Genomic DNA, 18,526 nt, shown 5'->3' with positions numbered 1-18,526 from the left:
AAAAAAAAAAAAAAAAAAAAAAAAAAAAAAAAAAACATCCCGAAGAAAACACACTATGCTGAACAATTTAATTAGAAAAAAGCTTAAATTTAAGCAGTTACTTCACCAAAAAAAGATATACAAATGGCAATAAGTACACAAAATGATGTGCAACAGCACTGTCGTTAGAGGAATGCCAATTAAAATCGCCATAGATAGCACTACGTGGCTATTAAAATGGCTGAGATAAAAATATCGACAATACTGAGTATTGATGATGAAAATGCAGAAACCTATGTTTCATATATTATCAGACATTAGATTGCTCTGCTACATTGGGGAAAGTTGGCAATTTCTATAATATCCAAAGCACATTCATATGACGCAGAAATTATACTCTTGAACATAGGCCATAGAGAAAAGATGGCTTAAGTTCACAGAAAAATCTGAACATGAATGATTGCTATGTTTTATAAGTAAAATATGTCCCAAAAGTTTCAGGTATTCAGAGTTGGGGCTTTTGGAAGATGACTGGATCATGACTTGCTATATTCATCAAAGGATCTATCCATTGATTAGTTTATATCTAAATATGTCTTAGGGACATGGAGTCAAGTTGAAAGAGACATGTGCTTCAGGCAGGTACCTTTGGATGCTATATCTCCCTCCCTGGTTTCTCTCCTCTTTCTCTGCTTCCTGGTTGCCAGGAGGTGAGCAACTTTCCTCTACTGTGTCCTTCCATTATAATGCTTCTGCTTAGGGAGCCAAATGAACATGGGCTGAAATCCCCCAAAACTCTGAGGTAAATTAAACCTTTCTTCATTAAAGTTGTGGATATTTATTATTTTATTTGAGTGATGAGCAAGCTGACTAGAACAGAACACTAATACTGGAAAAGTGAGTTCACTGCTGTGACTATATTTGATCTGATGGATTAAAAGCCTTTAGATCTGGCTCACAGGAGGAATTTGGAAATGTTTGGAGAAGTAGCTAGAGAGAAGTCCCAGAATGTTGTAAACAGAGCTTGGTTAGTGATTCTAGTTAGAGCCCAAAAGACCAGAATGCTGGTAGGAATGCAGATAGTAAAGAGTATAACAAGTTAAACCCTTTTGAAAGACTTTTCTTTGGGAAGAGAGCACCCAGGGAACCCTGCTTATTCAGAGCCACCTAGGGAATATTTTATTTGAGTTCTGTCCTCCAGGTACTTAGAGAACTCTGTAACTATGTTTCAAGATCAGGATATAGCTGAATTTGGTGGTAGTCCCTGACATCATGCATATGATGCTGGTTTTCCAGATATACAGATTGTGACAGCTGTAGTCAAGAAAGCTTCCACCAAAATTTCAAAGGCAGGCCTAAGAGGCCATACAACCTTCCTTAGAGAGAGCAATATGTAAAGCTATGAGTGAAGCTTAAAATGCAGTGTGGGCCCCAGGAATTTAGACATACAAGGATATGCACTATTTTCTGAGGAAACCTGCAGGTAGCAAGCAGAATCAGCCTGAGAGGCCATGCGGCTGCACTCACCAAAAACACAGGAGTAAGTGCTGTCCAAGCCCTTTGAGGGTTACATCTGGCTACAACATCTCCTGGGTGTTGGTCTTGGAGCTACAGTATTTAATGTTTGCCATGGTGATTTTTCAATCTTGTTTTTGGCTGATCACTTTCTAGTCTCTATTCCTCAATTTTGGAATGGGAATGTTTATCCTTGCCTTCGTATGTTGGAAAAATTAAACTTTCTCTTTGATTTTTGTAGGATCACAGAGCTGAGAGTTTGCCTTGGGTCTAAACAGAGACATAAGACTTGTATTTTTCTTCAATGCTAGAACTGTTAAGATTTTGACAACTCTTTGAGGTGGACTGAAGGCATTCTACATATGGCATACTCTATTGGGGCCAAGGGTAGAATGTTATTGTTCAAGCCTAAAATGTTACATAATAGTTTTATGTATTCAGAGGTGGGCTTTCGAAAGTTGATTAGATTATGGGGGGACTATACTCATCAGTGGATTGATCTACCAAGTTCATAGATAAACGTGCCATTACTGGAAGAGGTACATAACTGGGGTGTCTTTGCAGGATAGATCTCCTTCCCTTGTTCCCCTTCTCTCTCTCTGCTCACAGCCATGCAGTGAGAAGCTTTCTTCTACCATGCCCTTCTCTCATGATATCTCTGACTGGGAGCCAGTTGAACATGAACTGAATCCCCCCAAACTGTGAGATAAATTACACCTTTCCTCCCTTAAATTGTTAGTGTCACGTATTTTGTTCTAGCAATGGGAAAGCTGACTAAATCCTTGATCATTTCAACTTCATCTGTAATACTCCCAAACTAGAATCTAAACTGTCTTGTTGGATATATGTACAATACACTATTATTTAGGAATAAAAAGCAATGGATTATTGATATGTTTGTCACAAATGTATGATTCTCAGAAATACTATGGTAAATGAAAAGAAAAGGCCCTTGTGGTGTCTTACCTACTTTCTTGTCATTGAGATGCAATACCTGACATCCACAACGTAAAGGAGGAAACGTTTACTTGGGCTCACAGTTTGTAGAGGTTTCAGTCAATATTAGGCTGGCCTCAAGGCATGGGAGAGGGGCATTTCACAGGAGAACTGTTCATGGCATGGCAAGCAGAAACAGAGAAAAAACAAGGGAGGAGCAAGGAGGTAGACCTTTCCAGGCAATGCCTGCAGTGACACACGTCCTGTGACCAGGCTTTACCTCTCAACAGTGTGCTTAGATATAAACTCACCAGTGAACTGATACACGGATGGGTCTAGCACCCCCATGATCCAGTCATCACTCCAAAGCCCCAATTAGGAGAGTATGAGGATTTAGGGGACATCTACATAGACGTAAACTATAACATATGGTCATATACTATGTGATTCCATTTATATAATTTTTCTGAATTGACAATTGAAGGAGTGCAGATCAGTGGTTTCTAAGGGTTAGGATTGGAGGAAGAGGGTGTTGATTAAAGAGAAACATAAAATTTTAATGGTAGATAGATTTGTCTGTGTTTAATTATATCCTTGGTTACATTGTTTATTCTATCCATGCGATAAAATTTCATAACCTACACACATACAAACACACATGAAAGCACTGCATATGGAAATGTGAAATTCAATTGAGATGCATGCTTGAGTTAATTAATATTATACTAGTGTCAGTTTGATAGTATGCAACTTTTTCTAAAAATATAGTATTATTGGGAAAATCTGAATAGAATATAAGAAATTGTTATCATTTTCAACTTATGAATATTAAGTTCAAAATAAAAATATAAAGAAGATAAAGATCACATGAAATTTATTGAGCTAAGAATTATACAGCTTAAATTACTTATTAAAATCAATATATAAGCATTTTTCCAATAATCTATAAAAGTTGAGATGAGAAGGGGAAATCCATTTTAAACTAGAAATTATGTTAAAATTTGATTCAACTATCTAGGATTCAACTATCAAATCTTTGATATAAATACAATACATATATGTGGAAAGGAGAAATTTTAAGAAAAATAGTGGGTTAGAGAAAAGGTGTATTTTTATTTTATATTTTTCAGCTTTAATTGAGTTTATTGGTACATTTTAGGGATACAGTACAGTTACATTCATTGTTGGGAATTTGTACCTCTACATGACATGTCTTGGTTCTCATTTTTTCCCCTTGTCCCTGTATTTTTAAAGTGATACCTCTCTCTGTCAAGTTGGGTCGCTGTAACAAATACAAGGGGTAACTAAGCCGACAAACATTTATGTATCCAATTTGGAAGAGTAAGAAATCCAAGATCAAAGTGTCAGCAGATTTTCTTACAAGAGCTTATTTCATGATTTTCAGATGACCATCTTATTATTGTTATTACCCTTATATGCATTACCTTTATATGGTAAAAAGTAAAGAGAGGAAACATGAACCCTTTTCTGGTTTTACAAGGACACTAATTCTTTTCATAAGGACTCCACCTTCATGACCTAGTCACCTCCCAAATTCCCCAACTCTAAATACCATCAAGTGACAATTTAAGCTTCAACATGAATTTGTGGGGACACAAACATTCAGTCCATTGCAACTGCCATTATTGATTTTCTTATTATATGCATGTTCCCTTCCCACATGAAAGCTAACATTGGCCATGTGAATAACTTTCATCAGTAATACAATCGTAAGTACAAGGTTAGACAAGTTCTTATTCACTAAAGCATTTATACAGAGTCACTCCAGCTGCCCAGCTGAAGCTTTAGACATCTGAAGAAGGCCATCTGAGACTATCTAGTTACAGGTTTACCTAGAAGAAGCTCTATCAACATTTAGGGAGAGAGAGTAAATAACTAAATTATTGATGGATTTGATGGTAGAAGACAGAATAGTTTTCTTATTATTCCTTCTGTTTGCTCAGTGAAATAAAACCCAGGTCACCATGTAAGAGGGATAAGGAATGAGGAAAGTGTTAAGAATCTGAAGGTTGAGGAGAAAAATGTGAAATACTTATCTCACGTAATAGAAAAATCAACAGAGAAAAAGCAGTAGAACAACTTTTGAGTTGGGATTACAAAGTGATCTCATGATAATGTGATTTCTTTCTTAGCCACACTCAGCTGACTGTGTGCAGCCATGAAGTAAGCAGAGAATTTAGTTTGAGTTAGGGTTTTTATAAGTAATAAATATGGAGGAAGAGAGTTGTAAGGGAACTGACAATGTGAGAAGAGATCATTGCAATGGACCTGGGAACCCACTCACTGAAAGAAGAGGAAGACTTCTTACTTCAAGGATAAAAAAAGTGGGGGCAATTTTAATTATCAATAGCAATGGAATCAAAGAATTATTGCCAGTAGTGCCGTTAGAATACACAGTCCGGAAAGAGGTGCTTAAACAGTCGACAAGGGAGTAGTAAGGAAATGAATACACTGGGAATCTAATATGTATTCAGTGAATTTTCTACTCAAATATTGATGTTGCATTTAATGAATAAAATAAGATAAGTGCTAAAGTATTCAAAATATGACAGAAATGGCCATGACCTCAGTGTTTGATCATAAAATAGAAGAGCTAATGGCACAGTCTCAAAGCATCTTCTCATCACAAGTTATGCTCTTGGAGGAGCAGAAGGGAGAAAAAGTAGTCTAGGAGTTAACATTAAAGAGTAAGAAGGAAACAAAAGTCATTAACATATATATTAATTGAATAAATGTTTATTCATTGCCCAGTGTATCCCAAGCTCTGCTCTGGCTACTATTAACATAGTAGTGAAAAGACATCTGGGTCCAGAGGGCAGGGTAGAATTTGTGTCAGTATCACCAGAACAAATTTAACCTTTCTATATATTTATACCTGAATTAATATGTGATATATGTATGAAAATCCTAAAATAAATTATATGTGTGAATCTCAGTGACAGTGGCTACATACTTAATATTCATCATGAGTTGTAAATCTCTTGAGAAAGATTAAATTCAGGGAGTTACAGGCTTCATTAGAAAAGGAAATCAATATCCTCAAGGGATAACCAGTTTAAGCAAGAAGATGAATTGTATATCAAAGAGTTTGAGGACATAGAACATTATGATGATGACAATCACTGAATTCCAAAGCATGCAGTGACAGGAAGACCAGAGGTGAGTGAGAATAAAGTCTGATTGGTAAGGACAACAGCTAGAATATAGTGGGTAACACTTTTGTGGCGACCCAGAAAAACAACACTGTTAGCCTGATAGAATTAATACCAATATTTTAGGGGAAGAGGAAAAATCAGTTTCAATTTGGGGATTGAGTCCTTAGGGGGTTTGTGGCAGTTAGGATATGAACAGAGGTAATGAGAACTATTAGAATTCAGACAATGAAGAGATAATTTATTGTTAGAGGTATCACTGAAAGCCTATAGATGAAATGAGCTAGGAGGAAATAAAAGCAAAGAGCAAAAGAGATTGATTGCTTCTAAAATTAACATGTGTTTATTACTAAAATGTTATTGGTGTGAGAGAATTACAGCTCACAATGAATATTAACCACCCAGGTAGTATTTTAGGGATTCCGGCACATAATTTATTGTTACAGTTTTTATATACCTATATTAATTCATATATGTAAAATAGAAAAGTTCAGTTTATTTTGGAGATATCAGAAACTGATATTTTTCTAAAAGGTACATGTAATCACACAACTAGAAAATAGGAAATGAAATAAATTATAGTTCAATTCTAAAATTTGACACATTAGGTGTTTTATAAACTTGTTAGATATTTGAGAATAAGCAATCAAGAAAAAAAACATTAGGTACCTAATATCTTTTGTGGTAATTAAGACTTTTATACAAAGATATTTTGTTTCTAGGCTCAAAAGTTACATTTTAAAAACTGTACTTTTATTTACATACTTTGTCATAGATTTCCAAAAGTAATTTTATATTTTGAATTTTGGGACAGAAATTTCACTTTTTGAAAAAATGATATATCATTCTATAACTTCCAAACTTGAATTTTAAAGGTCTTTATTATTTCACAAAAAGAGTTCGGGAACTTTATTCATCTGTATGTTTTAAGGAATCATATAATTTAAGTATGCATTTTACTAGAAGAAAATATTTTATACATAAACAACTTGTGATATATCAGTACGATCATTTCTAGCTGTTATTGCTGAGCAGCATTTTATGTTGATTCTTGGTAATGCATATTATTCTACAGTTCATCATTTTCTTCCTTACTCAAAACAAAAAGAAAATGAAATATAACTATCATGGGAAACTTCACCTTCTTGTGAAAACTGCTTTAGACAATCTTAATTAGATGGTTTACATGCCACAGGTTTACATGGGACAAGCTAATAAAACCCAAATACCAATGGGAAAAGAAAAACAATCCTTTGAAATATACAAAGACTCAATGCCATGTAACTGGTGACTTACTACTCCTAAGGTTCTAAATTCTTTCCAATAATAGGGAATTAGAACTTGATTACTCTTAGCTCAGAAAGTCAATCACTTTCAGTGGTATTCCCTTATAACGCCTCAGGTAAGGATTAATTCTTTGATCAAAGGCAAAGTAAGAGCATGTCTAATAATTTATATAGCATAGATAACAAAAAATGGTTTCCCTTATGATGGAAGTTTCACAGGGCAAGACCTCTGCTTCCCTGATTCAGCACTGTACTCTCAGCTCCAGGGATAGGACTTGGCACAAAGTCCTGTACTGAATAAATGAATGAATGAATGATCAACTGATAAGCAGGACAGAGATTTCTATTAGTTACATGGTAAACACTAGGAGGCAATATAAGAAGATATGGGAAAAATCAGCAGGGTTGACTTATCTATAATGTGAAACTCTGCTAGAGCTATTGCTTCCCCAGTGGAGGCCTCCATGGGTTTGTTGATTGACTAAAGGTCAGAGCAGAATTTAATCATTCCATGGTACTTACTAAAGATTTTTTTTTAGCCAGGACATATATTACCAAGTTCTACTTTTTAATAAACATTGGAATTTTGTACAAACTCATGTCAAACTGTGTGAGGTAACATTTAAAATATCTACAGAAATTGTATTCCCTAGTGCATTAAGTAAACAAATTCACCTTTCTTATCTAAAGATTTTGCCATCTACCAATATAGTTTTAAATAAGAAAAGATTTACTATAATTTCTCCTAAATATTTATTCTTGGTATTTTATAGTGAATATTTTACTTTTATTTGATGGACTTCAACTCTGAATACATTTCAATAGTAACTGAGTCAAATCTTAGGTGTTTCTTGAAATGAAAACCATTTGAACAAAACCAAAACAATATTTGGGCAACATGAAAATACTTAGTGTTTGCTACTTCAGATAAATTGTTTCAAAACAAGTTGAGTTTTGGAGTAAGACAAATCATAAATGAACAAAATATCACTTTCATCAGATATTTAAAATATTTAAAATGCTCAAATATTTATTTGCTGTTCTAAACTTACTCTTGAGCTAAATATATGTTTGCTTCATTAATAATAATTCAACTATATGGATAAATCTGGGTATTCACACACCTGCATGCATATACAACTGAATTTTAAATATAAAAACATTGTGAATTTTATTTTTTACCTTATGCTGACAATGGCTATATATTATTTTATTTTAACATAGTTTAGTTTTAAAACCTAGATATGTTTTAAAACATATCTAATACATACGTAACACATAGATATGTTTTAAAACATTTTAGTCAATAGTTTTTTGTTTTGTTTTTGTTTTGTTTGTTTGTTTTTTGGTACTGGAGATCAAACTCAAGTCCTTGTGCTTGCGAGGCATGCAATGGAACCACTGAGCTAAATCCCCAACCCAGTTTTTTTTTTTTATTTTTGATATGCTTTATTTGAGATATATCCCAGTGAAAGGCTAAACAGTTGGAAATACAGTTCCAAAGCCTATATTGAAGTGATCAATAATAATAGCATTTCTCAAGTGTAATAATTGTTAAATTATGTTTAATTATATTTAAAACTTAGAACTGAAACTATAAATCCATTCAGTATATTCCAAAGGCTTTTTGAATAAAGAATCAGGCTTTGTAGCAAAGGAAAATATAAGGATATTTGTATTTTCCATCTAAACTCCTATGTAAGGTGGAATACAAATATTTTGACTTATCTATGTGTCTCTTTTTTGTACTTTTTAGCTCTGAGTGATTTGTTACTTTTGAATACTGTCACTCTTTCCATAGTATTTCTTGTAAAGGGCATAGGAATACATTTTAAAATATTAATAATATTTATCTTTCATTGTTGAACCTTGAAAACATATAAAAGAACATTCACATCAAGGTTATTGCAGCAACTTGCTCAAGGTGTTCTACATACACGTAAACTGGATCAGTTATGAGAGAACTCAATTATTAAATCATGCTATAACTTCCTAAATAAAATATGAACCTTAGCTTTAATATGTTTTTCTTCATAAAACGCATATTTCTTCAATAATACCTCTTAACTGTACTTTTAGGGGTAGAAATAAAAGTGAAAAATATTGATACTTCTATTTTTTCATTTTTGTGCTTAAGCTATGTGTTTAAGACAATGATATTTAGATATTTTAAGCAGAACCTAGTCATTTGAATATAAATGAAAATTCAAGAATATGTAATAGTTGATTATCCTAGTGGAACAGGATATATATTAATTATAAGAGGTCATTTTAAGTATCTTACCATTTCTTAGAAAGTAATGTAATTATTCTTCAAGTATTACTTCAGCAGTCTGTTAATATATACCCTGGGTGCCTTTTTCAAGTACAAGAAGGCAAATTGGAGATCTTCACAATACAAGATACATATTAATGTACCTAAAATATATTCCCTTGAACATTAATATTATACAATATATCCTTCTTTGCTAGCATAACCAACTTTGCAGATGAATCATAAAGAAATGAAACATTAACAGATTATTTTATAGTAGTAACCCCATTTTTATTACTTTTCTAGTAATGCTGTTTAATAATAAAGAAATTTCTCACATTTTGCAGTTCAACTTGGTGCATTATTTGGCCAAAAGACATTAGTAGTATATATCATTAATAGAAGACAACTAACTGAAACAAAATCATAATATTTTGTCCTTTTTTAAACCGATTCCTTTACCTACAGCCTTCTGTTTCTCTCATCTCTTCCAGCTCAGAGGTTATAATTGACCAATGAATTATTAAATTAAGAAGGAAGTGATGCTAGTATGCAGTAAGGAACACTCAATTCTCTTCATGACAAATGTTACATGAGAAATGAGAAGGTATTCCTCATTCTACAGCTCTGTCTGGAATGGGAGTTGATGCATCCAGTTGAATAGCCGTTTTAAATGTTTGGAGTAATGTTCTAGTGTATGGCGAATGAGCCATTTGCCTTTCAGGCATCTCGAAATGTTACAGGTCATTTATTTTCTTTTTACTTCACAAATCACAGTATCTCAGAAACTCCTTCTGGCTTTCTCCTTCAACTCTATCCAGAACACAAACAATTCTTATTACTCCACTGACCCTACCATGGTTCAAACTCTCTCCATCCTTTGCCTGGATTGTTGTAATAGTTTCCCAGCTGGTTTTCCTGCTTTCACCTGCTTTTAACCTTTTACTACTCCTCTGGCACAGACTCATCTTAAAATAGTAAGCAGAATCATCCTATTAAAGTGTTAAGCAGGTTGAGACTTCAGATCAAAACCCTCCAGTGGTTTCCCATTCTATTGAGCATAAAGGTCAAAATCATTGAAATAGGTGGCAAGGCCCTAGGCTCTATACACACACTCACACCTCTACTATGCTCTCATCTGCTTCTTTGTTCCAGTTACACCGGATTTCTTTCTTTTCACAGTTATGTAAGTCCTACCATCACTATATAAAAACTCAGAAGAGCTTGAAATAGTCTCCTACCAGATATCTGCTTGGCTTTTTTTTTTCTTTATTTAGGTTATCTAACTTCATAGTCAGAATTACCTTGATCTTCATGGTTAAGATTACAATCCTTTCCATTGCCCACCATTTCTTCTATCTCCCATGCTTTATTTATCTAAATGCCACATATCATTGTTTATTATTGTTTATTTTGTTTGCTTTATGCCTCCTGATAAAATATCTACATTTGTCTATTTTGCTCAATGCTGCATCTTACTGATTAGAATAATACAAAGTGCTCAATTAATTTATGTTGGACCTGTAAACAAATTTATAATCCTACAAGTACATATTCAATGTAGGTATTATTTATATTTCACTACCTCAACTGCAACCACAAAACTGGTTCCCATTAGTAAATATGGTCACTATACTATAAAAATTGAAATGCTTGGTTATTTGAATTGTTTAAAGCATCGTTTTTGAATCAGTGTTCTAATGAGACACATAGGCTAGTTGGTTATATTCTTTTAACTTATAACTACTAAATTTTCATACAGTCCAACCATTGATTTGCAGATATTGCTGCTGGGAAATAAGACACCATGCATTCCAAAATATTGTGACAAATATTTAGGACCAAAAGTGAGAAGACACAAGGAAATAAAATGTAGAAAAAGTTAAATAGTTATTCATTATCAGCACAAAGTTTTCATTTTTGTCCCATCCAAATCATTTCAAGAATATTTAAGATTTGTCTCAGTTACCTTAATAACACACAATGAAGGGAAAACATATTACCAGAGAAATATTCTCAAAGGCACCTATATTGTAGCAGGCATAGTAACATAGGCTGGGAATAGGTTGTCTCAAACAAAATTAAAGTTTATTTCCTTATTTTTTAAGAATTCAGAGAATAGCATAAGGGTAACTGGAAATATGGAATAGGCACAGCTTTATATCAAGCAAGTACAAAATTGGCTGTCATTTTTAAAGAACTAGCTTTTAGAAATACTGTAGTCATTGTTGTCAATGTCCAGTTTCACCAAAAGGAGAAAGAACATGGAAATGACGGCTCTACTTTCACTAACAGTATATAGCTACACCTCATTAACAGAGAAACTGAGAAATACCATTTAGATAGTCAGATTTTTATCTAAATGTGGAAGAGATTCTAGTGAATAGCTAGTAGTACTGTTATAACTTCTTTGTTCTCTAAATATCAATGCCATCCTTCCTTCCATATACGAAGTATTCACTGACCTCTTTCCCCTACTCAAAAAAAGGAGACAACCCAATGTCACATTGAGTTACTGCATGTTTCTCATAGTCTATGAACTCTGAATGATGCACTATCTGTTCCATTGAACTTAGTTTTCACTTTTGTTGGGAGAACACTGCCACCACCCCAAACACAATGCATAATGGTGAAATGTGACAAATAAGCTGCGTTATCTACTTGACTGACTAATGAGCTGCCTAGGGGGTTAATAAGCACATTTCTGAATATGTCTGAGTGTCTCATGGAGGAGTGACCTAGGGAATTATATCTGATCATTTACCCCATCCTCTCTGGTGCTTTTCCCATGTTCTGCTTTCCAACTGTCATGAACTATGCATCTATTTTCTACCACATCATTCCACCATAATATTCCTCGTTGGAGCCAGTTGACGATGGACTAATCCCCCTTAAATCTTGAGCCTGAAGAAACCTCTTGTCCCTTTAATTATGGGTGGCAGGTATTTTGACCCACCAAAGGGAAAGTAGATTGATATTTGAAGCAAGAATAAAATAACTACTATATAAACTACAACATAGAAAAATTTTAAAATGCAACATATATAAACATCAGTTGTTTGAATAGTGATAAAGTTTGTGAGGGACTTTGACTGGCACTAAAAATGTTCTATGTTCTCTCCCAAGAAAAGTTCTTCTGCCTGTTGTTTTTTGTGACTTCAAGTTTTGATCTTATCTATTATTTTCTATGATCACATCTGAAGTGTGTACTATAGTCTATGCCTTTCTCGTTTACTGTGTATCACTAGAAATCTGCTTTTTAAGAGGCAAATTTGGAGCATTAAGGACTATTTAATAGTTTGAAGGGTCATGGAGATATTAAGGGCAGGCTTGTGGTTTCCTGGTGAATACAATCCTCCCACAAAATTAATAGATTTTGGATTCATTTGCTTCCAAGTAATAAGATGCAACAGAAGTCACCAAGTTAAAAGAAACATGTTTTTAAGCTTGCATTTGTTTCCTTTTTTCAAATTATCAAGGGCTCCTAAAAATGTAGAAATATAAAGAAGATTTATCTCCAATAATTTGGGGTGAAGATGCTTTGAAAGTTATTTTCCCCTTGTACAAACTATGAAATTATTGCCCGTATAGCATCTTTTTAAAAACATCGAGGGCAGCTATGCTCAGTAACACATTGGCTATTTCCCACAGCTACAAGCTAAGTAGGCACATATTCCAATTTCCATTAGAGTGACAGTATAACTTAGCCAAATACTCAACTACCTTGAAAGAAAAGCAACAAGGAGTTACCAGAATACCTGATGTGTTATAAATAGCAGATGCATTGCATATTTTATGAATGCTAGAAATTGTTATGTTTTAAAATTCTTTATATTCTCATTGATGGTACTGAGTCTGAAAAATTTTTTTTTTATCTGTAACATGGTCCAATATTGTTAAGTTATCTCATGAATACTTATTGATTAATAACATGCAGGAAATGTGTAGAAAGAAATGCAATTTAATTTTTACAGCTATTGGAGAGCTTTTCTTGTTTTTCTGTCCCATTTGTATCATTGTCTAGATTCATACAGGATAAGAGAGAATAATTATACTTCAGTTTAAATATGGAGTGGCCAAGAAACATTAAAAAAAAATCAATCTCTTCATATTTTTTTGTTGATTCACTTTACTAATGTATGCAAGTGAACCACCACATGCCATGCACTCTGCTCAGGATACAATAATTGAGCGTGAGTGTGTGTGTGTGTGTCTGTGTGTGTGTGCGTGCGTGTGTGTCCAAGTATGAACACATGCTATAAGACTGACTTTTAAAGAATATATTTGAAAGTTTAAAATAGAGGGAGAAATCAATGACCACTATCAAATGCATATCTATTTCTGCTTCATATATGTGATCATTCAAAAGATCTTCAAATACTGTTAATACTCACAGAATCTTTGCTGAGTGTGAATTCATTTAGATTAAGAATGTCATTGATATTATGCACAGATTCTTATTGACATTTAGTAAACCTGGATCTTCATCTAGAATCTTTATCTGGATTATGCTTCACAGTGCCCCAGTTTGTCAGTGAGGCACTAAGTGTATATCTTGCCAAGACACATCCAATTTAGGAACAATCCCCAAGTAGTTGGTGATATGCTACCAATTAAAGGATACTCAAAACTGAGCCAGGAGTGCAAAGGGAAAGGTCAGTGGCAACAGAGGAGAATATGTTCTAACCCTTTCCTTCTCTTGTGTACAATATCATAAGCAAATATAAATTCTTTTTTCATCTAGAGCTATGTGGCATTAAGATAAATTTATACGACCCAGGAAAGCACAACTTCTACCCCCAAGGAACCATAGGAAAGAGCTACTGACCCAAGGTAGATAGCCTCTTGCCTTACATCATTAAGTCTGTTCAATTAACCTGTGAAATTTTAAAGCCAGATACTAGTTTTTGACATGTCTACACCATATTGATCTGTGAGTGATTACGGATTGGTACCTGGTGTTTTGATTACAGCTCTAAATATCAATAGCCCTGACAGAAACTTTCAATATCTCCCTTACTTGTCAATATTTGTCTCCACTAATTCAGCTTGAAAATTAGTACAGTTTTCTTTGTCACTTATGATCAACATATTATCTTTTGATATTGATGAGTAGTTCTGTATTGGAAGAATTTTGGCATCAGTCAAGAGCAATTTTAAGTAATTTTAATCTGTTATTCAGTATGTGCTGGGTAAAAATGGGGAAACTGTGGATATCAGGGTCATGGGAAAAGCTTGCAACTCCAAGTCTTTGAAATCATTCTAAGTTGAGCAGGGTGTACTGAGAATCAGTTTTTTAACCACAGTTTTACATAAACATTCTCTATGATTAAGAGATTAGAAGATAACTTTTAAAATGGACTGCATTCTTCTATGAGGATCTTCACTTAAGTCAAAGATGATAAAATTAAAATTAGCTATTAGCATTAAAATTCCAGTAGCTTATTATAATACATATTTATGAAAGATGGCCATATAATAAAGAAGCTTAATAGAATTAAGAAGTACATATGATTGATTATTTTAGATAAAATGTTATCCATCTGAAAATTAAAATATACCTCAAATTGTTACTATTTTAGATAGAATTGGGTCAAACAGTAGCATGCAGTACTGTACTTTCTCTTTCAGAGTATGCTAAACACTTTTAGCTAGAGTTTTTTCTTTAATTTTTAGCTTTTATTAATACATGTTGGCAGCAAGTAATGATTGCATTACTCATGAGGAAGTGGTGCATGTACATAACAAATGTTAATTCTTTCGTTCAACTCCTTCCCTTTTCTCCTTCCCCCATGTCCACCTCTTCTTCCCTTTCCCTTTTGCAAAGGATCTCGCTCCATGTTTCCTACTATCTTCTCTTTTGCTCTTGTTTATTTTTTGGATTTCTTCATATAAGAGAAACCATTATTTAGCTGTACTTTTACAATTCAGATGCAAGATTCTATTTATACTCCTATACTTGGATCTGCCAAGGTCCAGTTTGGGACCTTATTTTAACAGCAAGACTTTAAAAGTTGGGGCTGTAAACCATTTATCTATATAACAGGATTGTTAATTATGTTTTCTGAATAACTGAAAAGAGGGAAAAAGAACACTAATGTTATATGGCAAAAGCAACTGTAGGAAAGAGCTACTGGCCCAAGGACTGAGTGAATAAAAGGAATAGGGTGGAATTGTTAAGACCTTGAGGAAGGGGGTATGGCTAATTAGTAGAACACTTGCCTAGCATGCATGAAGCTCTGGGTTCAACTCCCAGTACTGAAAAACATTAAAAAAAATAGCACAACCTTGAAGAGGAGGCATTTAAAACTGAAACTGAGCCCTCTGAAGAGAAAGGCATGTCTACTCGTATTAGTGCTTCTCTACCCAAGTTCATCTTGAAGAGCTGGGAGCAAAACCAACTGAAAGGGACACCTGCTTGCTGAGGCTACTGTCCCTGATGATGCCATGGTTTTAGAAAAACCTGCCACCTAGATTCAGCTGCTGTGATGCAAACAAACTGCTGTTGCTAAAGAGGAGAAATGGGATGAGGCTCAGTAGAATGAAAGGCCACCAGAACTCATTAGGGAGAAGACAGGAAGTGCCAAGTTCCTTTGCTCAGCTCCAGGTTTACAGTCTCCTGTGTGCCCCTTACATAGGCAAAGCCTATGGGTCAGCAGGCAAAGGAATGGCAACAGCATGGTTTGCAGAACCCACCTTCAGCATCACAAGAGCAGAGTAAAGAAGGACGAGCTCAGTGTTGAGAGAAAAATAGCTTAAAACTTGTCACGTGGCCTTAAGAAATAATCCATTTACACATAGAATTAAACATTAATCCTACCAGAAAAAAAAATGTCAATTTTGAAAGTACCTACTTGCCACTTTCTATTCTCCATGTCACGCATGATTCAAGGAAGAATGGTGACAGGTTGTTCAAGTACACATGACTCTAAATTAACAGTCTCTTTTCTTAAAGTAGCTCCACCTTTCTCTTAAAATATAAATTACATTTGACATGTAGCAACTGTTTTCCTAAATTTTAAGGAGTCATTACTCTTATTTTGTGTCCTGGGCATCTTTTCAATGATGAAAGTGATCAGAAGTCTGACAGACAATTTATAATTACTCAGCTAAAAAAGTTAGGATACAGGGTAGTAGCTAAACTTATCTTTTTTGTATCATACTTGTATAGCTAACAGAATATAATAAATATGCAAAAAGTATATGTATGATGGAAGTTTTGACACTGTAAACATAATGTATTTGTCTCTAGAGTTAAGATTAAAACATAAAACTTATTATAATCCACATTACAGTCCACTTTGCATGCAATAAACTGCATTATTATTTTAAAATTTGTGAATTGCTAAGAAGCATTTAAGGAAAACACTACAATGCATCAAAACAAGGTGTAAATTAAATAACTATTTCTATCATATTCATGTGTATTAAACTTATTTGGATAGTACTATGTGAACAAGCCTAGAACTACTAACTCTTCTCTCTTTAAAAGTACTCTTTAAACTCTTTAAAAGAAGTACTTGTCAGTATTCTGTTTAAAACAGCTTCCCAGTGAAGCAATTCTAACCTTACTATACACGCTTGATCTTACTATCTACTTTTTGAAAGAAATTACTACATCAACAAAGATTAGTGGAGTTAGAAATGGATTTTACTAAGATTAAGTAGCTCTCTACAATCTTAATCAATTAACAGTTTCTTTTGTTTCCCAGTGGTAGCATTGTGGAATAAGAAACTTTACAATAAAGATATGGATGGATAGATAGATAGATAGATAGATAGATAACTCTTAAAATACTTCTTACCTATTAACATCCCAGATTTTACTAGTTGTATCCAGTGAGGCAGAAGCCACAAAGTCACCACAGGAATGCCACGCGCAGGACCAAACTGCATGGTTATGTCCTTCAAAGCTCAAAATGCAATTGCCTGTAGACAGGTCCCATAATTTAACTGAAGTGTCACCACTTGAGGTTGCCAACTTGTCACCACTGTTTGTAAGAATATAAAAAGATAATCTGCTTAAAATGTATTAATAATTAGTTAATTTCATGAATGACTGCAATCTATGAGTAAAATGTGCAGACATATGTGTGTATCTGATTTATTTTTAATTTAAGTGGCATAAATAAAAGACTTGACGTTATGATTTTTTTGTATCTACACCATCACTTACTTGGATTGTTTAGTAATTCAAGCTGATGAGAAAAATTTCTAATGTTTTTTATATCAATTATTCTAGATTATTCTCAACTCACCAAATTTGTTTTTATTAGTGTGTGCCAGATTCAAGGTTATGTTAGTTTGTGTAGATGACATGAGCTGAGAATAAGGACAATTTAGACATGGACTAAGTCAATTTCAAAAGCACAATATGAACCAGGTATGGTGGCACATGCCTGTAGTCCTAGCCCGGGTATATGTAGTGAGTTCAAAGTCAGCCTGAGCTACATGGTGAGACCCTGTCTCAAACATTCCTCAAAAAAAAAAAAAAAAAAAAAAAGTAGGAAAAACCCACACAATATGAACCAGGAAGTCAGCATTACTTACTTATGGTTGGACTAACTAAATGCTCCAGGGTGCAGTTTGGCTGATGAAGAAAGAAGAGAATCCAGAATATAATTTTTTTTGTGCTAGATCATTTTACATGAAAGAGTTTTCAAGTACAGGTTCGTTGAGGATAAAACATTAGATTTTTCCATTTAGGTCATTAGAAGATGTATTAAAAGGCAGTGGATTTCTAATGATGGATATAAAAGCTAATTTGAAAAATAGGTGGATGTCACTGATTAGAAACATCTATGTTTTGTTTGCTTTTTGCGATGGGGGAGTAAATATCAGTTGCAAGAAAATTTACTTTTATCTAAATGTCTCTGTTAAACTAGGTTTTAAATAAGATTAACATTTAAATCAGTAGACTTGAAGTAGATTACTTTCTAATATGAATGGGGTTCCTCTAATTAGTTAACAGTTTCTCCCAAGAAGGAATTTTGCCTCCTAACTACTTTCAGTTTTAAGCTTCAACTTCAAAAAAAAAAAAAAACAACTCTCTCCCTCTCCCCATCTCCCTCTCCTCCTCCCCGCTTCCCCTCTCTCCTTCCTCCCCGTCTTGTGCATTCCCTCAACACTTGGTTCTACTTCTCTCAGGAATCCTGATGTTTGTCTGACAACTGATGCCTAAAAGAAATTTTTGTACATGTTCTCCACTGCTGTATACTATCTCCAGATGTACATAATGTTCACAGAGGCAATGATCACATTGGCAAAACTTGGAAATCACCCAAATAACATAACAGAAGCACAAATAAATTAAATATGAAGAAGTCACACAATGGATATCATAGGGCAGTGGAAATGAATAAAATACTCCATAAAACAATGCA

At 33.9% G+C, this 18,526-nt stretch overlaps 1 protein-coding gene across 2 annotated transcripts in view; it reads right to left on the bottom strand.

The window, feature by feature from the left end:
• The window catches only part of Spag16 (sperm associated antigen 16), a 1,007,960-nt gene that overhangs the window by 462,045 nt on the left and 527,389 nt on the right, over positions 1-18,526 (bottom strand). For both annotated transcript variants that reach the window (XM_010616032.2, XM_033764606.1), the window contains one exon: positions 16,949-17,134. In XM_010616032.2, the coding sequence (XP_010614334.1) occupies positions 16,949-17,134 (186 nt within the window). The remainder of the gene's footprint in view (positions 1-16,948; positions 17,135-18,526) is intronic.

The sequence above is a fragment of the Fukomys damarensis genome, unplaced genomic scaffold, assembly GCF_012274545.1.
Source record: "Fukomys damarensis isolate Sample0158 unplaced genomic scaffold, DMR_v1.0_HiC HiC_scaffold_16, whole genome shotgun sequence".
Taxonomy (NCBI): Eukaryota; Metazoa; Chordata; class Mammalia; order Rodentia; family Bathyergidae; genus Fukomys; species Fukomys damarensis.
This window is presented reverse-complemented; position numbering and strand designations above follow the sequence as displayed.